At 47.8% G+C, this 22500-nt stretch overlaps 3 protein-coding genes across 4 annotated transcripts in view; 2 read left to right on the forward strand and 1 right to left on the reverse strand.

The window, feature by feature from the left end:
* zgc:158263 (ceramide kinase family protein) overlaps window positions 1-6053 on the forward strand; it is a 13913-nt gene extending 7860 nt beyond the window's left edge. Inside the window, exons 6-13 of one of the 2 annotated variants that reach the window (XM_041274463.1) lie at window positions 143-288; window positions 397-471; window positions 1116-1268; window positions 2287-2392; window positions 2620-2714; window positions 2822-3045; window positions 3844-4064; window positions 4630-6053. In XM_041274463.1, coding sequence (XP_041130397.1) covers window positions 143-288; window positions 397-471; window positions 1116-1268; window positions 2287-2392; window positions 2620-2714; window positions 2822-3045; window positions 3844-4064; window positions 4630-4720 — 1111 coding nt within the window. In that variant the 3' untranslated portion in view covers window positions 4721-6053. The remainder of the gene's footprint in view (window positions 1-142; window positions 289-396; window positions 472-1115; window positions 1269-2286; window positions 2393-2619; window positions 2715-2821; window positions 3046-3843; window positions 4065-4629) is intronic. The other variant, XM_041274465.1, reaches the window with a different exon arrangement.
* Window positions 6054-7924: 1871 nt separating this feature from the next.
* The window catches only part of LOC121329111 (glucose-6-phosphate 1-dehydrogenase-like), a 19991-nt gene continuing 5415 nt past the window's right edge, over window positions 7925-22500 (reverse strand). Inside the window, exons 3-13 of the mRNA XM_041274466.1 lie at window positions 18887-18927; window positions 18473-18593; window positions 15994-16211; window positions 13878-14036; window positions 13556-13681; window positions 13319-13412; window positions 13004-13190; window positions 12649-12884; window positions 10268-10344; window positions 9755-9847; window positions 7925-8944 (exon numbers count right to left, since the gene is read on the reverse strand). Of these exons, the coding sequence (XP_041130400.1) occupies window positions 8854-8944; window positions 9755-9847; window positions 10268-10344; window positions 12649-12884; window positions 13004-13190; window positions 13319-13412; window positions 13556-13681; window positions 13878-14036; window positions 15994-16211; window positions 18473-18593; window positions 18887-18927 (1443 nt within the window). The 3' untranslated portion in view covers window positions 7925-8853. The remainder of the gene's footprint in view (window positions 8945-9754; window positions 9848-10267; window positions 10345-12648; window positions 12885-13003; window positions 13191-13318; window positions 13413-13555; window positions 13682-13877; window positions 14037-15993; window positions 16212-18472; window positions 18594-18886; window positions 18928-22500) is intronic.
* Window positions 21017-22500, forward strand: part of ikbkg (inhibitor of nuclear factor kappa B kinase regulatory subunit gamma) — a 20342-nt gene continuing 18858 nt past the window's right edge. Inside the window, exon 1 of the mRNA XM_041274459.1 lies at window positions 21017-21039. The gene's annotated coding sequence lies outside the window, so the exon portion shown is untranslated. The remainder of the gene's footprint in view (window positions 21040-22500) is intronic.

The following is a 22500-nucleotide window of genomic DNA, read 5'->3' on the forward strand; positions in this document are numbered from 1 at the left end:
ACACTGATGAAGGCACTAGAGCCCAAACGCTGGTCTGCTTGACTCAGTCTCTTCTAGTTTCAGTAACACTGATGAAGGCACTAGAGCCCAAACGCTGGTCTGCGTGACTTGATGTTTGACTGGTTTATGTTTTCTGCTCTAGGCTGGTATGTGTGGGCGGAGACGGAATGTTCAGCGAGCTGATGCACGGCCTGATTGGTCGAACTCAGTGGGAGGCGGGGATTTCGGAACATGACCCCGAGGCAACCCTGGAGAGCTCCTCACTCAGAATCGGAATCATTCCAGCAGGTTGGGGTTCGAGCACACTTGCGATATTGTCTTCATATTCGCCGTCCAACTGCGTTCTATGAGTAATATATATAAATATATACTTTTTTTTTTTTTTTTGGTTTTCAGGCTCAACAGACTGTGTGTGTTTTGCCACTGTGGGAGTGAACGATCCCATCACCTCCGCACTGCACATTATTATAGGTAAGGGTCTAGTGCTGTATATTATAAAGACATTTCAGAGGGCTGGATCTCATCAATATCAGGGTCTAGTGCTGTATATTATAAAGACATTTCAGAGGGCTGGATCTCATCAATATCAGGGTCTAGTGCTGTATATTATAAAGACATTTCAGAGGGCTGGATCCCATCAATATCAGGGTCTAGTGCTGTATATTATAAAGACATTTCAGAGGGCTGGATCGCATCAATATCAGGGTCTAGTGCTGTATATTATAAAGACATTTCAGAGGGCTGGATCTCATCAATATCAGGGTCTAGTGCTGTATATTATAAAGACATTTCAGAGGGCTGGATCTCATCAATATCAGGGTCTAGTGCTGTATATTATAAAGACATTTCAGAGGGCTGGATCTCATCAATATCAGGGTCTAGTGCTGTATATTATAAAGACATTTCAGAGGGCTGGATCACATCAATATCAAGGTCTAGTGCTGTATATTATAAAGATATTTCATAGGGCTGGATCTCATCAATATCAGGGTCTAGTGCTGTATATTATAAAGACATTTCATAGGGCTGGATCTCATCAATATCAAATTCTATGAACATTTTATAACTATTTATCTTTGTTTGTTGGTTTGTTTATTTGGTTGATTGGTTGCTAGGAGACAGCCAGCCCCTGGATGTGTGTTCCGTGCATCACAGGAAGAGGCTGCTGAAATACTCTGTCTCCTTGGTGGGCTACGGTTTCTATGGAGACGTGCTGGCAGACAGCGACAGGAACAGGTGGATGGGACCAATCAGATACGACTACTCAGGTGAGAGAGAGAGAGAGGTAGAGCGAGGGAAGAGAGAGAGAGAGAGAGAGAGAGAGAGAGAGAGGAGAGTAGAGGTAGGGTCAAGTAGATTTGAAAACAGTGCAAAAGGCCAATGATGCACAAATTATGTGCCAGTGTGCAGTTTGGTAATGTAGTGGTGTGTGTGTGTGTATTCATCATGGCTGCGTGTGTGTATTTGTATACAGTATATTCATCCTGCGTGTGCAGTAACCCCTGTGCGTGCTCGGTGTGCAGTAACCCCTGTGCGTGCTCGGTGTGCAGTAACCCCTGTGCGTGCTCGGTGTGCAGTAACCCCTGTGCGTGCTCGGTGTGCAGTAACCCCTGTGCGTGCTCGGTGTGCAGTAACCCCTGTGCGTGCTCGGTGTGCAGTAACCCCTGTGCGTGCTCGGTGTGCAGTAACCCCTGTGCGTGCTCGGTGTGCAGTAACCCCTGTGCGTGCTCGGTGTCCAGTAACCCCTGTGCGTGCTCGGTGTGCAGTAACCCCTGTGCGTGCTCGGTGTGCAGTAACCCCTGTGCGTGCTCGGTGTGCAGTAACCCCTGTGCGTGCTCGGTGTGCAGTAACCCCTGTGCGTGCTCGGTGTCCAGTAACCCCTGTGCGTGCTCGGTGTGCAGTAACCCCTGTGCGTGCTCGGTGTGCAGTAACCCCTGTGCGTGCTCGGTGTGCAGTAACCCCTGTGCGTGCTCGGTGTCCAGTAACCCCTGTGCGTGCTCGGTGTCCAGTAACCCCTGTGCGTGCTCGGTGTGCAGTAACCCCTGTGCGTGCTCGGTGTCCAGTAACCCCTGTGCGTGCTCGGTGTGCAGTAACCCCTGTGCGTGCTCGGTGTGCAGTAACCCCTGTGCGTGCTCGGTGTGCAGTAACCCCTGTGCGTGCTCGGTGTGCAGTAACCCCTGTGCGTGCTCGGTGTGCAGTAACCCCTGTGCGTGCTCGGTGTGCAGTAACCCCTGTGCGTGCTCGGTGTCCAGTAACCCCTGTGCGTGCTCCTGTGTATCTCTGCAGGTTTAAAGATGTTTCTGAGCAATCGCAGTTATAAAGGCACCGTGCGCTTCCAGCTGGCCGAGTCACAGAGTTCGAACCCGCGCGACAACACACGCTGCAGAACTGGGTAAGAGAACAGGGCACCCACCCCCCCAAACAGGGCACCTCCCCCAAACAGGGCACCCCTTGATTCAAGTCTGTTTGATTGTTTGAGTAGAGCCCAAACGCTGGCCTGCTTGACTCTCTTCTATAACACTGATGAATACTGCTTGACTCGGTCTCTTCAATAACACTGATGAAAGTCTCTCTCTCTCTCTCTCTCTCTCTCTCTCTCTCTCTCTCTCTCTCTCTCAGGTGTATGGTTTGCTCCGAGTCAACTGAGAGACTCTGCAGTCTAGTAGATTCATCCTTTGATTCCCTATCCAGAGCCAGCCTGAGTGAGTACCAGGGTAAGAGATACTGTAACGATACACACACACACACACACACACACACACACACACACACACACACACACACACACACACACTGACATTCTCCTCTCTCCTCTCCTCAGTCTCATCCTGTTCAGCCTCGCTCCCTGGAGATTGGAGGTCAGTGTCCGGGTCTTTCAAGGCGGTCAACCTGACCTGCATGTCCAGCGCTTGTCCCAAGAGTCCCGGCGGACTGTCACCCAGCGCCCACCTTGCAGATGGCACTGCCGACCTCATCCTGGTTCGGGACTGCGGGAGAGCAGAGTTCCTGGAGCATCTGAGAAGACACACCAACAACAAGGACCAGGTGAGAGGACAAGAGGGGAGGAGGAGGGGAGAGGGGGAGAGGGGGAGAGGGGAGAGAGGGGAGAGAGGGGCGGATGTTCTCCCTTCTCCTCTCTCCTTTCCCCTTCTCCCCTCCCCATTTACTTGCTGGACTAGAGGGGAGAGGAGAGAGAGGAGGGGAGAGAGGGAGGGGGGAGGGAGAGGGGAGGGAGAGGAGAGAGAGGGGGAGGAGATAGGGAGAGGGGAGGGGGAGAAGAGAGGGGAGGGAGAGAGGAGAGGGAGAGAGAGAGGAGAGAGAGGGAGAGGGAGAGAGAGGAGAGAGGGGAGAGGGGGAGAGATAGAGGGGAGAGGGGAGGGAGAGAGAGGGGGATAGGAGAGGGAGAGAGGGGAGGGGGGGGAGAGAGAGAGAGAGAGAAGGGGAGAGAGAGGGGAGAGGGAGGGGGAGAGGGGAGAGGGAGAAGCTGGGACCGGGAAAGGGAAGGGGAGGGGGTAGAGGTTTTTGCTCCGGACGAGGGGAGGGGGGAGGGAGAGGGGAGGAGGGGAGGAGAGAGGAGCGGAGGAGGAGAGGGAGAGAGGGTGAGGGGAGAGGAAGGAAGTGGGGGAGGGGAGAGTGACCCTTCCTCCCCTAGAGGGGAAAGTTTCAACAATAATAGATAGTATCGTAATAATAATAATAATAATAGACTTCATTGAGGGGAGTTCTGAACCCCAGGACTGGGTGCAGCAGCAGCAGCAGCAGGGCTAGTGTGAGTTTCTAACCCTGCTCAAACTCCTGGCTCCTGATCATTTCAATAATAATAATAATAATCTCCTTTCTCAGTTTGACCTGCCCTTTGTCGAGGTGTATCGCGTGACTGCTTTGCACTTCTTCCCTGAAAATGAAGAAGAGGATGAGAATGAAGGGATGGAGACAGAGGAAGGAACGGAGGGCAGCCAGCACAAGACAAGTAGCTTCCTGTCTGGGATCTGCGGAGTGCCCCCTAGCCGTTCAAAGTGGAACTGCGATGGGGAGCTTGTACCTCACGCTGCCATCCACGCACGGTGAGTGTGACCTACAGCTACGCACACACACATACGGGATGGAAATAAGACTCCTATCACACATAGAGTGAGGATATGAGAATCTGGGGCTGTGTGGAGTCTGTCTGTCTGACTGTCTGTCTGTCAGTCGGTCTATTTTATAACAAAGCACTTATTTATCTCCTGAAATAACTTATTTTGTCTTTAAAAAAAATCACGTTTTAAGCACTTAAGGAGTTTTCTTTCTGAAATTACATTTTTTTAATGTGCAGAACAATGTAAATATTGACTGTAGTAACACAGACACCAAGAAGAAGGAATTATATTGTAGCGTCAAACTGAACAGGATTGTGGGGCTCTGTGTGTCTGTCTGTCTGCCTGCAGCTGAATGAAACTAAACTCTTTTCAGAATGTAGCTTTAGTTATATTTAAGCAATATAGTTAGAGTTAGAAATGGTGCCAGTTAACTCGTCTTCAAATGAGGACACGGCTGCTTCAATGCTGGGTTCAAGTCGTGGCTTGAATGGTTGCGTCTGTCCTGCGTCTGGACTGGTTCAATGAACGACTCGTTTATTTCTCTCTCCAGGGTCCACTGCCAGTTGATCAGGCTCTTCGCTCGGGGAATTGAATCATCACAGGGAAAGAGGAGAGGATCTCGGCTCATGTACTATAAATAAAGAGGAGAGGATCTCATCTCTTGTACTAGAAATAAAGAGGAGAGGAACCGGGACCCTCCGTGCAAACACACAGACAAGCCCAAGAAAACTCCTGAACGAGACAGAGCGAGAGGGATGGAGAGAGATAGAGGCAGAGGGACATAGAGAGAGAGAGAGAGGGACAAAGAGGGAGAGAGGCAGAGAGGAGTCCGTTCAGCCCCTCAGAGCTTGTCCGGTGCCCTTGGCAACCCTTGCTCAGAAATGAGGGAGTGTGTATTTGTAATAATATTAATAATAATAATATCTTTATTTTTAATAAGCAGACCACCATCACAAAGCGCTTCCCAGAGGCAGGCTGTGAACTGCACATTATATGCAGAGTCACTCACAACAGGACATTGATTTAACATCTCATCATCACACAGGACACAGTACCAGTCACATGCTCAGGGTCACACACAGCATATCAGTCAGGGGCAGAGGGGGGATTTGAACCCGCAACTTTCTGGTTACAGGCCCTGGACTTTAACCACTGGACCACACAGCCTCCTAGCAGTGCTAAAACACCCATTTCAATAATGATGGGTATTTATAACAGCATGTAAAGTATAGCAGAGAAGAACTGGCAATAACTCACCGTGATCCTTGCTCTGCATAATATATTGTAACAGAGGTATGTTTGAGAGAGATTTGCAGGTATCGTTAAGTAGATGTGTATTCATTATTATAATAATATTATTATTATTATTATTATTATTATTATCCTTTTAAAAAGTGAATCTTTTTTAATTTAGTCTGCTGGAGTTCTAAGAAATGAAATGAAGGGGGAAAAAAATGGCAAATTGTCTTAATTAAATGTATAAGTTTAGAAATTCTGAATGTGTTGATTTATTAAAAGGGGAGACAGTCTGGCAGGAGAGAGAAACACTAGCCGTTACTAACCTTTCCATTTTCTTTTTGGTTCAAGTTTTTAATTTAAAAACAGTTTTTTTTTTTTAATTGTTTTAAGCACTTAAGGAGTTTTCTTTACAATTATTTTTTGTTAAAGGTTCCGAACAATGTAAATATTGAATTAGTAACACAGACACCCGGAAGAAGGGGTTATAGAGTTGGACCAAGCCCTCTCATTGGCAAGCCATTTCCACACAATTTAAAAATGATTTGTTAAAGAAACGCAATGATTGTGTTAGTGTCTGAATTGTTGGCGTTTCAGCGCTATGAACAGCACAGCACTCGCAGCTCAGGAAAAGCACGGTCACATTCAAACTTACTCTGCAAATATACCATGGAAAACTTTAGTGAACGTTTTTATCCAGCTCTGTCCAAAAGTTTAGCATCACCCCCCCCCCCCCCCCCCCCCCCTTCACTGAGTTCATACAGTCGAAGTATGTCAGCTGCTTTCGACGACTAAGTTACAAGGGAACAAATTGTATAACTTAGTGTACATATATAATATATTATATATATATATATATATATATATATAATATATATATATATATATATATTGCAATATCATTTTTTGTAGTTTCTTTGATTACATAATGTTAATTTAAAAAATCTAAATGATGTTCTCTATCTATCTTTCTAAATCCTACAATTCTGGGTGATGCAAAACTATGTGTTTCTGAAATATTATATGGTCTTTTTAAGCAGCTATTTGACCCCTGCCCTGCAGTTGTATTGCTGAAGTGTTGTTATTATTTTTAGTAAGAGTTTTATTTTTGGACTCTCTTGTAAAGGGATGGGACACATTTAAGGATTTCTTTACCCACAGTTCTCTTGTCATGTTAAATAAAAGGCCAAGTTTTAAATGTTGTGTAACCTGGTTTTGTTTTCTCTCGCTCTCTTGTTCAGTGACTGTGTGTCTCAGTGTAGCTCAGTCTGTCTGTGTCACAGTCTGTCTCTGTCTATGTGTATCTGTATGTCCCAGTCTGTCTCTGTGTGTGTCTATCTCCGTGTCCCAGTCTGTCTGTCTCTGTCTGTCTCAGTCTATGTGTGTCTGTCTGTATGTCCCAGTCTGTCTCTGTGTGTGTGTATGTCCCAGTCTGTCTCTGTGTGTGTGTCTGTCTGTGTGTATTTCAATGTGTCCTGACCCTGCTCTTTCTTGTAAAGTGGATTTGTAGACTAGGTGTTTCATTTCTCTGAGTCATTGACCCATGTGTAAGAAAGCTATATTTAATTTGTATTGTTCTGTGTGTCTCAAAGGATTAAACCAGTTGACCAGTTGAGCTGAAATTTGTGACGCACTCAGAACCCCCCCCAAGTCCACACTCCCCCCTAGAGGGGGGTTCCCCCACAACAATGGGGAAAACCCAGTGTGTTGTTACTGTTGGGTCCGTGATTTAGTTCGTGTTAGTGACTTGTTAACCTCTGAATTGTTAGTGAATTTTTGGGTGGGATCACTCCCAGGGCCTGATCACCAATAAGAAAAAAAATGTTTTTAAAAAAATGTTTAACTTTTTTATTAAGCCTTTTAAAAACTTTGGGGTTAAAAATGTTTAAGGGTTTTAACCCTCATAAAAGTGTCACCACAGTGTAATAAAGCACAGAGAGGTCTGATAAAGCACAGGGAAGCATTGTAAAGCACAGAGAGGTCTGATAAAGCATAGGGAAGCATTGTAAAGCACAGAGAGGTCTGGTAAAGCACAGGGAAGCATTGTAAAGCACAGAGAGGTCTGGTAAAGCACAGGGAAGCATTGTAAAGCACAGAGAGGTCTGGTAAAGCACAGGGAAGCATTGTAAAGCACAGGGAAGCATTGTAAAGCACAGAGAGGTATGGTAAAGCACAGGGAAGCATTGTAAAGCACAGAGAGGTCTGGTAAAGCACAGGGAAGCATTGTAAAGCACAGAGAGGTATGGTAAAGCACAGGGAAGCATTGTAAAGCACAGAGAGAGAGGTCTGCTATGATATTCGGCAGTCCAGCAGCAACATCAGCCCCGTGGATGAGCGGAAAGTTCCTGATCGGCTGTGAAAACAGTCCGAAGTTAACAACCACTGACTGGCACTCAGTTGCAAAGGTTAGGGAAGGACAGCTTATCTGGGTTCGCTTTCAACACGTCGGTGAGCGCATTCAGTTAATACTTCTTAAAAAGGCAAACAAGGGTGCGAGTTTCAGGGCAGCAGAACTGCACACGAGTCCTGTACCAACACCCGAGTTAAAACCTAGGACTGGACCTGGAGACTGTAATTCAACAAAACAAAACACACAAGAACACTATTTATTTATTATAAAGCAAAAGCTTTTTATTGTTATTATTAAGAATTTTATTTTTTCTTTTTCACTACAGTACTTCAACATTCAACCAAACGTATTTTGTACCAACAAGCGCCTTCAAAACCGCACTGTTTGCAACTGTTGGAATGTAGAATCAAATCAGGGGGTACCCCTCTAGGAAGAACGATTGGATCGTTCATGGGGGGGTACCCCTGTATAATATTGTACAACAACCCAAACTAGACCAATAAACACATAAAAATGACATGATTACCATGTAAGCACCAATGCCGTTTCATATAACTCGTACAAAATAAAAACTGGAAATTTAAGCCCACATTGAAATGATTAATAATATTCTTTTTTTTTTTTTTTACATTTATTTTAAGCAAATCATTCTATTGGACCGCAAACCAAAAAAAAGAAACGGAGAGGGAGCGAGGCTGGACACGAACATGTGTGTCGAGGATGTAAAGATACAGTCCAATCAGATTCGAGGATGTAAAGATACAGTCCAATCAGATTCGTGAAGCGATCTCGTTATACAAGCACTCAAACACATAAGGAATGCAATCCTGACCCACAGAATGAGTCATGTAAACAATTCGCTTTGCACACACGCACACACACACACACACACACACACACACACACACATGCAGACACTAAGACACACAAAGACACTAAGACACCCACAGACACTCTCTCTCTCTCGAGTGTTTAAGTGCTTTTTTAGACTGGTAGCAAATCCTGGCTCTGCAGTATGAAATACTGATTTGAAAGCTGAAGAAATTTGTGTGTGTGTTTGGTATGCTCCTGTTGTGTGTGTCTCTTTGCCTCTCTGTGTCTGTGTATGTGTGTGTCTCTTTGCCTCTCTGTGTCTGTGTGTGTGTGTGTGTGTATGTATAGTTCTAGCCGCGTAGTTCTGGTTCCGGCTCACAGCTTGTGTGGATTGACCCACTTGTAGGTCCCTTCGTAACGAAAGCCGACTTTGTTCAACAACTCATCAGCTTCAACTGGGCCTCGACTGAGAGAGAGGAGAGATAGAAAGAGAGAAGAGAGAGAGAGAGAGAATTAGCCACCTTCAAACAGAGTATTTCTTTTAAAAGCAGTATCAATAAGACTGATGAAGGCACTAGAGCCCAAACGCTGGTCTGCTTGACTCAGTCTCTTCTAGTTTCAATAACACTGATGAAGGCATTAGCCACTACAAGAACCCAGGACACAAAGAGTTAAAACTAAGAGTGACTTTTCTTTCCCCGTTTCTTAAAACCTTACCCTCCCCCCTCCCTCCCTCTGACAGGGTACACTATGTACTCTCATTCCAGCTTCACTGCAAGCTGAAGGAAATTCACATTGCTTATCTGTCTCTCAATTTTTTTTTTTGAAACCCAGCAGCAGATTGGCTGTTCCGAGGGATAGGGTGACTTGACGTTCAAACTTTGAAAATGAAAGAGGCCGCAAGCGTGACTCTAATTAAAAAAACAAAACCAAAAAAAAACTCAAGTTGAACTCATCTCTCCCGACCTGCTCTGAGAAATTCTTAGAAAAATGCAGCCGGTCTTGATGGGAAATCAAGATAATAAAAATGCATTGAGATCACGTTCCTATTAGAGACTGAGTCAAGCACACCAGCGTTTGGGCTCTAGTGCCTTCATCAGCTTTATTGAAACTAGAAGAGAGTGAGTCAAGCAGACAATGGCAAGCGTTTCCACTAGAAGTCTTTCTCCAACAGAAATACTAATAGAAACTTAATTCCAAGCAGACGTTTTTGTTCTTGTTGAAGAGTTTGCCACTGTATTAAATGTCTGTGTTTCGTGTAGTGGAGCTCTCTTACCTCCCGTAGGTGTAGGGAACAGGCAAGATGTTCTCCGACTCGATCCTGTGGAGGAGGGGGGTGAAGATTCTCCAAGCCTCCCGCAGCTCATCACTGAGAGACAGACAGACAGACAGGAAAATCAATTACGAGGCTCGGTGGACCCAGCGCTTAGAGAAAAGGGGTCTTGATACCAGGAGGTTCAAATCCCGGCTCAGCCACTGACTCGCTGTGTGTGTGTGTGTGACCCTGAGTAAGTCACTTCACCTCCTTGTGCTCCGTCCTTCGGACGAGACGTCAAACAAACGAGGTCCTATTGGAAGTGACACAGTGAGCTGGTTTCACTAGGACTTTAATAAGACACACCTGAGCCTGTTGCCTAGACACACTGGGGGTTGATCAAGCTGGTAGTAAAAACTGGAATGGGTGAAGCCTGCCCTCTGGTGGACACTCAGGGAAACCTCATTGCATTTTGTAACTGACACATCTCAAGAAAGGTGTAGAGAGACAGACGGGACACACAGAAAGGCTCACCTGCGTACGAAGTGCATCTGGTTGCCACAGAACACATCGAGAATGAGACGCTCATAGGCATCGGGGAGCTTCACATCCTGAGAGAAGGAGAGAGAGGGAGAGGGGAGAGGAGAGAGGGGGAGATGATAGGAGAGGGGAGAGGGGTGAGGAGGGGGATGGTCAGACTTCCAGTTAAAACAGTAAATATATAAAGGTAGCTCAAAGTTACTGTGCAGAGTAGTTGCAGAGCCCAGGACTGTGATAGGACATTATTACAGTGTTGTCTTAGTGTGTCGCTGCGTGCTTCAGTGTGTGCCTCTCCTCTCCTCTCCAGTCACCTTGCATCTGCTCCCGTAGGTCAGGTCCAGTTCCCTCTCCTCTCCTCTCCTCTCCTCCCACCCAGTTCGCTCTCCTCCCCTCACCTCTGCTCCCGTAGGTCAGGTCCAGTTTCCTCTCCTCTCCTCTCCTCTCCTCACCTTTTATCTGCTCCCATAGGTCAGGTCCAGTTCGCTCTCCTCTCCTCTCCTCTCCTTGTATCTGCTCCCGTCCCAGTTCTCTCCTCTCCTCTCTCCTCACCTTGTATCTGCTCCCGTAGGTCCCAGTCTCTCCTCTCCTCTCCTCTCCTCTATCCTCCTCCCAGTTCGCTCTACTCCAGACGAGGGCATCCAACCTTTGTCCGACATTGTATCTGCTCCCGAGGGCAGGTCAGGGTCCAGTCCAGGAGAGGGGTCCCTCTCTCCTATCTTGCATCTGCAGATCTCCCCTCCTCTCCTTCATCTGTTCCTGTATCTGCTCCCGTAGGTCAGGTCCAGTTCGCTTCTCCTCTCCTCTCCTTCCTCCCTATCCCTCATTTGGAGATCCGCAGTTAGGTAGGTCCAGTTCGCTCTCCTCTCCTCTCAATCTCCTCTCTCCTCACCTAGACGAGAGGCATCCAGCCGATAGGTCAGGGCATCCAGAGAGGAGGCCCCTCTCCTCTCCTCTCCTCTCCTCACCTTGTATCTGCTCCCGTAGGTCAGGTCCAGTTCCCTCTCCTCTCCTCTCCTCTCCTCTCCTCTCCTCTCCCCTCCCCTCTCCTCCCCTCCTCTCTCCTCTCTCCCTCCTCTCCTGCTCCCATAGGTCAGGTCCAGTTCCTCTCCTCCCCTCACCTTGTATCTGCTCCCTCTCCTCTCCTCTCTCTCCTCTCTCTCCTCTCCCTCTCCTCTCTCCTCACTCCTCTCCTCTCCTCTCCCGTTCTCCCCCTCTTCCCTCTCCTCTCCTCTCTCTCCTCACCTTGTATCTGCTCCCGTAGGTCAGGTCCAGTTCGCTCTCCTCTCCTCTTCCCTCCTCTCCCCTCCTCTCTCCTCACCTTGTATCTGCTCCCGTAGGTCAGGTCCAGTTCCCTCTCCTCTCCTCTCCTCACCTTGTATCTGCTCCTGTAGGTCAGGTCCAGTTCGCTCTCCTCTCCTCTCCTCTCCTCTCCTCTCCTCCTCACCTTGTATCTGCTCCCGTAGGTCAGGTCCAGTTCCCCTCTCCTCTCCTCTCCTCTCCTCAGGTCCAGTCACCTCTCCTCTCCTCTCCTCTCCTCTCCTCTCCTTAGGAGTCAGGAGTAGGTCCAGTAGTTCGCTCTCCTTTCCTCTCCTCACAGGCAAGTATCTGCATCCAGTAGGTCAGGTCCAGTTCGCTCTCCTCTCCCTCTCCTAGACGAGGACATCCAGTCAATCTGCTCCAGTAGGTCAGGTCCAAGATCGCTCTCAGGTCAGGTCCCCTCCTCTCCTCTCCTCTCCTCTCCTCTCCTCACCTTGTATCTGCTCTCGTAGGTCACTCTCCTCTCCTCTCCTCTCCTCTCCTCTCCTTGTATCTGCTCCTCAGGTCCAGTTCGCTCTCCTCTCCTCTCCTCTCCTCTCCTCTCTCCTCACCTTGTATCTGCTCCCGTAGGTCAGGTCCAGTTCCCTCTCCTCTCCTCTCCTCTCCTCTCCTCTCCTCTCCTCGTATCTGCTCCCGTAGGTCAGGTCCAGTTCGCTCTCCTCTCCTCTTCCCTCCTCTCCCCTCCTCTCTCCTCACCTTGTATCTGCTCCCGTAGGTCAGGTCCAGTTCCCTCTCCTCTCCTCTCCTCTCCTCACCTTGTATCTGCTCCTGTAGGTCAGGTCCAGTTCCCTCTCCTCTCCTCTCCCCTCCTCTCCCCTCCTCTGCTCTCCTCACCTTGTATCTGCTCCCGTAGGTCAGGTCCAGTCCTCTCCTCTCCTCTCCTCTCCCCTTGTATGAGGAGAGAGGTCCAGGTCCACCAGTTCTCCTCTCCTCTCCTCTCCTCTCCTCTCCTCTCCTCTCCTCTCCCCTCCTCTCCCCTCCTCACCTTGTATCCCTGCTCCCGTAGGTCAGGTCCAGTTCCCTCTCCTCTCCTCTACCCTCCCCTCCTCTCTCCTCACCTTGTATCTGCTCCCGTAGGTCAGATCCAGTTCGCTCTCCTCTGGGTTGAAGAACATGCCTGGTTTCTTGGTCATCATCTTTGCGTACACGGCCTCGTTGGGCTGCACTCGGATCACAAGCTCGTTCCTCTTGCAGTGCCGATCGAAGATATCTCCGGGAACGTCGCAGAACTGCAGCCGCACCTCCGCCTTGCGCTCGTTCAGAGCCTTCCCACAGCGCAGCACGAAGGGGACCCCTGAATAATACAGTACAGGAGGGGGTCACACACACACACACACACACACATGCACACACGCACATACAAGCACGCACGCACACACACACACACACACACGCCTCCTCCCTCCTCCTCACCGTCCCAGCGCTCATTCTCCACGTACAGCACCACCGTGGCGAAGGTGGGGGTCCGGGACCCCTTGGGGACGGTCTGGTCATCGAGGTAACCCTTCCGAGCTTCCCCCTCCCCCTCGGGGTCCCCCGTGTACTGCCCCAAAACCACATCGTCCAAGGATGCCTCCCGCACGCACTTCAGCACCTTCACCTGCAGGGGGCGGCAGAGAGAGGGAGGGAGGGAGGGGGAGAGAGAGAGAGAGAGAGGGCAATTAAAGTGCTGTGTGTAGCTCAGCGTGTGTCTCAGCGTGTGGCTCAGCGTGTGGCTCAGCTCATTACCTTCTCATCTCTGACATCATCAGAGTTGGTCGAGGCAGGCTTCTCCATGGCAACGAGACACAACATCTGAAGCAGGTGATTCTGCATCACATCCCTGAAAGAGAGGAGAGGAAGAGAGAGGAGAGAGGGGAGGAGAGAGTGCTTACTTCTAACAGTAAAACTACAGCAGCCCAGCATATAAGCTTCTGATCTAGTGTCTTACACTAGCACAGCCTCGCTGTCTCTTTCTCTCCTCACCTGATTATCCCGAATTCGTCGAAGTACCCCCCTCTCCCCTCGGTCCCGAACGGCTCTTTGAAGGTCAGGACCACGCAGGAGATACTGTCCCGGTTCCAGATCGGGCCGAAGATCCGATTCCCAAACCTGAGGAAGCAAAAAAGAGGTCAAAATGTCTCTCCTCTCCTCTCCTCTCCTCTCCCCCCATCTCTTTGCCAAGGTAATGATCAATGCGGTAGATTTCCCCCTCCCCTCACTCCACTCCCTCTCTACTTTCCTCCTCCCCTCACTCAATCCCCTCCTCCCCTCATCCCACTCACTCCCCCCCAGTCCCCTCTCTCACCTCAGCACCATGAGGTTCTGCACCATCTCTTTGCCCAGGTAATGATCAATGCGGTAGATTTGCTCCTCTTTGAACAGGGAGGACAGGTGGTTGGAAAGCTGGTCCGAACTCTGCAGGTCCTTCCCGAAGGGCTTCTCCACAATCACACGATTCCAGCCCCTGGGAACAGAGAGGGAATATTCATTATGACGACCAAGAGGGAATAGGGTAGGGTAGTGTGTCAGGGTTAGGGTAAAGGATGTGGATACTTGGTGCTCAGTGTTGTAGTCAGTCTGTATCTCACTTGGTGCTCAGGGTCAGTGTCAGTGTTGTAGTCAGTCTGTATCTGACTTGGTGCTCAGGGTCAGTGTTGCAGTCAGTCTGTATCTGACTTGGTGCTCAGGGTCAGTGTTATAGTCAGTCTGTATCTGACTTGGTGCTCAGGGTCAGTGTTATAGTCAGTCTGTATCTCACTTGGTGCTCAGGGTCAGTGTTGTTGTAGTCAGTCTGTATCTCACTTGGTGCTCAGGGTCAGTGTTGCAGTCAGTCTGTATCTCACTTGGTGCTCAGGGTCAGTGTCAGTGTTGTAGTCAGTCTGTATCTGACTTGGTGCTCAGGGTCAGTGTTGCAGTCAGTCTGTATCTCACTCGGTGCTCAGGGTCAGTGTCAGTGTTGTAGTCAGTTTGTATCTCACTTGGTGCTCAGGGTCAGTGTTGTAGTCAGTCTGTATCTCACTTGGTGCTCAGGGTCAGTGTTGTAGTCAGTCTGTATCTCACTTGGTGCTCAGGGTCAGTGTTGCAGTCAGTCTGTATCTCACTTGGTGCTCAGGGTCAGTGTCAGTGTTGTAGTCAGTCTGTATCTGACTTGGTGCTCAGGGTCAGTGTTGCAGTCAGTCTGTATCTCACTCGGTGCTCAGGGTCAGTGTTGTAGTCAGTCTGTATCTCACTCGGTGCTCAGGGTCAGTGTTGTAGTCAGTCTGTATCTGACTTGGTGCTCAGGGTCAGTGTTGTAGTCAGTCTGTATCTCACTTGGTGCTCAGGGTCAGTGTCAGTGTTGTAGTCAGTTTGTATCTCACTTGGTGCTCAGGGTCAGTGTCAGTGTTGTAGTCAGTCTGTATCTCACTCGGTGCTCAGGGTCAGTGTTGTAGTCAGTCTGTATCTGACTTGGTGCTCAGGGTCAGTGTCAGTGTTGTAGTCAGTCTGTATCTCACTTGGTGCTCAGGGTCAGTGTTTGTAGTCAGTCTGTATCTGACTTGGTGCTCAGGGTCAGTGTAGTCAGTCTGTATCTGACTTGGTGCTCAGGGTTAGTGTTGCTAGTCAGTCTGTATCTCACTTGGTGCTCAGGGTCAGTGTTGCAGTCAGTCTGTATCTGACTTGGTGCTCAGGGTCAGTGTTGTAGTCAGTCTGTATCTCACTTGGTGCTCAGGGTCAGTGTGTTGTAGTCAGTCTGTATCTCACTCGGTGCTCAGGGTCAGTGTTGTAGTCAGTCTGTATCTCACTTGGTGCTCAGGGTCAGTGTTGTAGTCAGTCTGTATCTGACTTGGTGCTCAGGGTCAGTGTCAGTGTTGCTTTCAGTCTGTATCTCACTTGGTGCTCAGGGTCAGTGTCAGTGTTGTAGTCAGTCTGTATCTGACTTGGTGCTCAGGGTCAGTGTTGCAGTCAGTCTGTATCTCACTTGGTGCTCAGGGTCAGTGTTGCAGTCAGTCTGTATCTCACTTGGTGCTCAGGGTCAGTGTTGCAGTCAGTCTGTATCTGACTTGGTGCTCAGGGTCAGTGTTGCAGTCAGTCTGTATCTCTATTGGTGCTCAGGGTCAGTGTTGTAGTCAGTCTGTATCTCACTTGGTGCTCAGTGTCAGTGTTGTAGTCAGTCTGTATCTCACTTGGTGCTCAGGGTCTGTTGCAGTCAGTCTGTATCTCACTGCTTGCTCAGGGTCAGTGTCAGTGTTGTAGTCAGTCTGTATCTCACTGCGGTGCTCAGGGTCAGTGTCAGTGTTGTAGTCAGTGCTGTATCTCACTGGTGCTCAGGGTCACCTCTCAGTGTTGTAGTCAGTCTGTATCTCACTCGGTGCTCAGGGTCAGTGTTGTAGTCAGTCTGTATCTGACTTGGTGCTCAGTGTTGTAGTCAGTCTGTATCTCACTTGGTGCTCAAGCACTCCAGGCTGATGTTGCGGGTCACGTCCTCGTACACGCTCGGGGGCAGTGCCAGGTAGAAGAGGCGGTTGGCCGCGTCCCCGTTGGGAATCTCCCCCACGCGTCGGTTCAGGCGCCGGAACGCCGCGGGGTCGTTGTAGCCGCCGGAGAGGTAGGAGTGACGAGAGAAGAACTGAGAGAGCTTGGAGGAATCCTCCTCCGATACCTGACACAGTGCTTTACAGATGCTTCCCTATGCTTTACCAGACCTTTCTGTGCTTTACAATGCTTCCCTATGCTTTACCAGACCTCTCTGTGCTTTACAATGCTTCCCTATGCTTTACCAGACCTCTCTGTGCTTTACAATGCTTCCCTATGCTTTACCAGACCTCTCTGTGCTTTACAATGCTTCTCTATGCTTTACCAGACCTCTCTGTGCTTTACAATGCTTCCCTATGCTTTACCAGACCTCTCTGTGCTTTACAATGCTTCCCTGTGCTTTACCAGACCTCTCTGTGCTTTACAATGCTTCCCTATGCTTTACCAGACCTCTCTGTGCTTTACAATGCTTCCCTATGCTTTACCACACCTCTCTGTGCTTTACAATGCTTCCCTATGCTTTACCAGACCTCTCTGTGCTTTACAATGCTTCCCTATGCTTTACCAGACCTCTCTGTGCTTTACAATGCTTCCCTATGCTTTACCAGACCTCTCTGTGCTTTACAATGCTTCCCTATGCTTTACCAGACCTCTCTGTGCTTTACAATGCTTCCCTATGCTTTACCAGACCTCTCTGTGCTTTACAATGCTTCCCTATGCTTTACCAGACCTCTCTGTGCTTTACAATGCTTCCCTATGCTTTACCAGACCTCTCTGTGCTTTACAATGCTTCCCTATGCTTTACCAGACCTCTCTGTGCTTTACAATGCTTCCCTATGCTTTACCAGACCTCTCTGTGCTTTACAATGCTTCCCTATGCTTTACCAGACCTCTCTGTGCTTTACAATGCTTCCCTATGCTTTACCAGACCTCTCTGTGCTTTACAATGCTTCCCTATGCTTTACCAGACCTCTCTGTGCTTTACAATGCTTCCCTATGCTTTACCATACCTCTCTGTGCTTTACAATGCTTCCCTATGCTTTACCACACCTCTCTGTGCTTTACAATGCTTCCCTATGCTTTACCAGACCTCTCTGTGCTTTACAATGCTTCCCTATGCTTTACCATACCTCTCTGTGCTTTACAATGCTTCCCTATGCTTTACCAGACCTCTCTGTGCTTTACAATGCTTCCCTATGCTTTACCAGACCTCTCTGTGCTTTACAGTGCTTCTCTATGCTTCACCAGACCTCTCTGTGCTTTACAATGCTTCCCTATGCTTTACCAGACCTCTCTGTGCTTTACAATGCTTCCCTATGCTTTACCAGACCTCTCTGTGCTTTACAATGCTTCCCTATGCTTTACCAGACCTCTCTGTGCTTTACAATGCTTCCCTATGCTTTACCAGACCTCTCTGTGCTTTACAATGCTTCCCTATGCTTTACCAGACCTCTCTGTGCTTTACAATGCTTCCCTATGCTTTACCAGACCTCTCTGTGCTTTACAATGCTTCCCTATGCTTTACCAGACCTCTCTGTGCTTTACAATGCTTCCCTATGCTTTACCAGACCTCTCTGTGCTTTACAATGCTTCCCTATGCTTTACCAGACCTCTCTGTGCTTTACAATGCTTCCCTATGCTTTACCAGACCTCTCTGTGCTTTACAATGCTTCCCTATGCTTTACCAGACCTCTCTGTGCTTTACAATGCTTCCCTATGCTTTACCAGACCTCTCTGTGCTTTACAATGCTTCCCTATGCTTTACCATACCTCTCTGTGCTTTACAATGCTTCCCTATGCTTTACCAGACCTCTCTGTGCTTTACAATGCTTCCCTATGCTTTACCACACCTCTCTGTGCTTTACAATGCTTCCCTATGCTTTACCAGACCTCTATGTGCTTTACAATGCTTCCCTATGCTTTACCAGACCTCTCTGTGCTTTACAATGCTTCCCTATGCTTTACCAGACCTCTCTGTGCTTTACAATGCTTCCCTATGCTTTACCAGACCTCTCTGTGCTTTACAATGCTTCCCTATGCTTTACCAGACCTCTCTGTGCTTTACAATGCTTCCCTATGCTTTACCATGCCTCTCTGTGCTTTACAATGCTTCCCTATGCTTTACCAGACCTCTCTGTGCTTTACAATGCTTCCCTATGCTTTACCAGACCTCTCTGTGCTTTCCAGTGCTTCCCTATGCTTTACCAGACCTCTCTGTGCTTTACAATGCTTCCCTATGCTTTACCAGACCTCTCTGTGCTTTACAATGCTTCCCTATGCTTTACCACTTGTTTTGGTGCGTAAATTGTACTCATGCTGTAGACCAGCCTCTCTGGCTTAGATACAGTGTTTGCACCAATGCCGAACCACCCGACTGCTCTCCCTCACCTTCATGTACGGCTGGCACTGTTTCTGAATGTCCTCCACGGTCAGTTTGGAGCGAGCGAAGCCGATGAAGTGAGTGTCCTCAGGGAGCAGGGGCATCCCGGGTACACCCTCGCCGAGAAGCGACTTCACTTCAGAGAGCCCTCGACGGGGAGGGACATGAATCTTCTATGACTCTAGAGCATCTGAAACTTTATGAGTCTACAGACTCTATGTCTCTGAAACTGAGCTGTGGTCTCTGCTGTGAACCTAAGATACACAGAGATACACCGAGATACACACACTGACACGGACACAGAGACACACTTACTAAGATTTTACATTACTGTAACATGGTGCTGCAATAATTCATAATTAATGTGTTAATAATTAATGTCTTAGTACCAGGAGCACAGCAATTACCCAAAGCCTGGCACTCACCACAGAGTGGGGTAGATCTTTTTCTTTGCCAGATCACCCTGCAAGAAAAATAAAATGACATTTAAAAAAAACGCAAGTTCAGTTTAGTACAGAAAATCGATTTCACAGCGACGGGAATCAGACTCCTGCATTTATAAATATCCCCACACCTTACTGTCTGTCTGTCTGTCTGTCTGCCAGCCTGAGCATCCGTCCGTCTGTCTGTCTGTCTGCCAGCCTGAGTGTCTGTCTGTCTGTCTGTACTCACCGTTGATCCCAATATAACGACCACACTGTTCCCCAATGATGAAGCCATGACTGTGTTTGTTTACAGACTGCGTGTGTGTGTATGTGATTCTAATATGATAGAATGTTCTCTTCCTGTAGTCTGTGTGTGTGCGTGCGAGTCTAATGATATGACAGAATGTTCTCTTCCTGTATTTTGCGTGTACATCAGTGTCTCTGTCACTCTCTCCTCCTCTCTTGCACCTGTAGCTGTCTCTCAGATCTCCTTAAAGCAGAAACCAGGCTAATGCCAGCTGATTAGAGAGAGAGAGAGAGAGAGAGAGAGAGAGAGAGAGAGAGAGAGAGAAAGATGTTAGGATCATCATTTATTTATCAGATGCCTTTATAAAGTTAAACATTATTTTATATAATACTATATGACTTGCAACACCTGTTCTGACACACAGTGTTTCCTTCTGAACAGAAAACTGGTTTAACTGCTGATTACCTGCTTTGACAGCTCAGCCAGTGTGGAACTGCAGCATGGACTGATCCAAATCTCTGATCTCTCACACACACACACATCAAACACAAGTCTCCAGTCGTTTTTTTCTCCTTTCAATGGCCAAGTGACACCGAGGGGAGCCAAAAAAAAAGGGGGGGGCGTGTCTGAGCCACACACAGCCCCTGCACCAGAGAAAACACGGACACAAACAAAGGAGAGAGCTGCTTCTGCATCCAGCGCTCAAAGAATATCACAGACATCTGCAGAGCTTTTTGAGATGTTATAGTAATAAAATAATGACTCGGATCACACTACTGAGGAGTCTGGTGATAAAACGAGTGATCAGGAGAGGGTTTATCAGTATGCACGTCTATAGAGAGGCATGTGAAAAATACAGAGAACAAGGGGTGGGGCTTGGCTGGAGATGCAGTACTGAGTGTCTGTTTGCGATTCAGTGCCTTTTAAATTTGTTTTACTGTGGGGAAAACAGTGTGTGTAAAATAAATTGGACCCAACGTGCCTGACAAGCGCTGAACAAATGGACCGCTAAGGGTTAAACGGCAAAGGTGCAGATACGTCTCCTCTGTCATGCGCACATTTTCAATCCAGTCACTTGCAAACCACTCAAGTCGTTCCCAGCACCAGTCTGGTCGGAAGATCGCCCCAGTGTTTCCGTGAAACGGCTCCTCTGCTGGTTTTGCAGAAGACAGCAGAGCTGTGCTTGACGAGCCCCCAGTCAATTACCTACAGGGCTTGCAAAAGCACAAACAGGAACACTGCCTCCGTGTGGTGACACAAACCCTCGCGATCGCCGTGGCCCGAGTTCAGTGGTTTGTTGAAACGGGGAGTGCGCTCGGTTCAGCAACGACAGGTGTGTGTGTGTGTGTACAGCACACAAACACAGCGAGTGCCGTTTGTAATTACACTTTTGTGTGTACACAGCCAAAGTAGCTGATCATGTGCAGGCAATTAAAGAACCAATAGACTATTCTAATCCAGGTGCAAAAGGTTTCTTTCTTTATTTTTAAAGTCAAGTGCCTGACTGCGAAACAAACAGACTATAATAATGCTGGCAAGTAATACAGCGGCGTGTGTCACTTACACTTAGAATCCCTGGGCTGGTCCTGAAATAATAGTCCTGTTCTTGTATCCCCGCACTAAACACACAGTTTAACAGTGGTACAAGTGAAGTGCTGTTCTGGGTTTGTGCTGCCCTCTGCAGACAGCTCCCGAACGCGTTAGCCATCTAGTGATTACAAACAGACGGGACAAACCAACACTCACAACTTATAATAATAATCTTTATTTTTATATAGCGCCTTTCATAACGGACCACCATCACAAAGCGCTTTACAAGATACGAGACTAGGGTGTGTGAGCTATGCATCAGCTGCACAGTCACTCACAAGAACGTCTCACCCCAAAGACGCAGCACAAGGAGGTTCAGTGACTCGCTCAGGGTCACCCACACAGCGAGTCAGGGGCTGCAATTAATTCATTTATTTGTTCATTTATTTCACCAAGAGTACAGGTCCTTCCTGGTCAATAACAGAACCAAACATCGCTTCGACCCCCAGCTGTACCTCCTGACCTCTTGGTGAACGACTGCAGCTGCTTCTGAAGATCCACCACATCATTTGCCCTCTGGGTCAACGTGATACTGTTCCCAGACTTCCTTCTTTTTCACCCTTGCGATGAAGTGTCAGGTCAAGTAGTCTGGAGTATTCTCTTGCTGTTAGTAGCGCCTCGCAAGGTCGAGAGGCCGATTTACCACCAAGAATCACCAAAAAAGGATTTTCTTAAAAAGGTCACTTTTCTGCGTTTACACGCTTAACGATAGAAAAATCCAACTAGAATTCAGCTGTATACACGGATTGAAGTTTTCGGGAAACGCAGGATGCTTTCGCGTGTACTCCAGTAGCCGAAGATATTTCTGCGATAGAACGGAGACCGTTCTGTATCCAAGGGTCAGGTCTTAAATTCAAAGATTCCTGTCCTGCACCTCGATTCAGATTCCCCACCATCTGCAATCTGCCTTTCCTGCAGCTCATCCTCTTCTGTATTACCAGTTTCTTTTGCAGACATTATTTTAAATTCTCACGTCAAAGCTGGAAAACATTTGCTGCTTCACTGTGGGCTATTAACAAATACAGACTTTAACAAATCTATTACCTTATCCCTAACTAGAGAAATGGACGTGCATACGTCTGACAGGAATAATAAAGGTTCATAATAATTATAATAATAAGTAATATAATAATACATAACGGGAGCATAATAAATAAGTAATATTTTGTTTTAGATCAGACACAGAAGATAAGTACAGAGTCTTAAAACTGAACTTTGGTAATATATCTGAAGGAATAAACGTGTTTTACAGAGAGTGCAGTTCGACTTGCAATACTAAGTGACAGCCCGCTTAGTCAAATCAAGCGAAAGTTTTGGAAACAACACACGGAAAAGTGTGTTTACATGATAAACAAGATGTTAGTTTTCAGAATTTATTTGAAAATTTCTAGGTGCTGTTTTCCGAAAACTGACTTTTGGAATATTCTGACACATTTTCCAACAAACTGTGTTTACATGACTCTTGATCGATCTCTCGATCTCATGTTGAAACTCACAATCAGCTCATCTTTACAAACATCAGAACAAAATTGCAACACAAGCACCAGCATTTCAGTAACTTCATCAAATCAAGAGACGAAGTTTCAAAATGCAAACCCACACACACACAGAGACACACACGCACAAAGAGACACAGACTCTCTGTGAGTCAGACACAGTTCGTGTTTGTCAGTCTTGTTCTGTGAAACAGTCAGGTGTCCCCACAACACGGCAGAAACAGACACAGAGACACACACACACACACACACTCAGAAACACGAGCTGACACAGTCAC

This window comes from Polyodon spathula, chromosome 16 (genome assembly GCF_017654505.1).
Source record: "Polyodon spathula isolate WHYD16114869_AA chromosome 16, ASM1765450v1, whole genome shotgun sequence".
NCBI classification, from domain to species: domain Eukaryota; kingdom Metazoa; phylum Chordata; class Actinopteri; order Acipenseriformes; family Polyodontidae; genus Polyodon; species Polyodon spathula.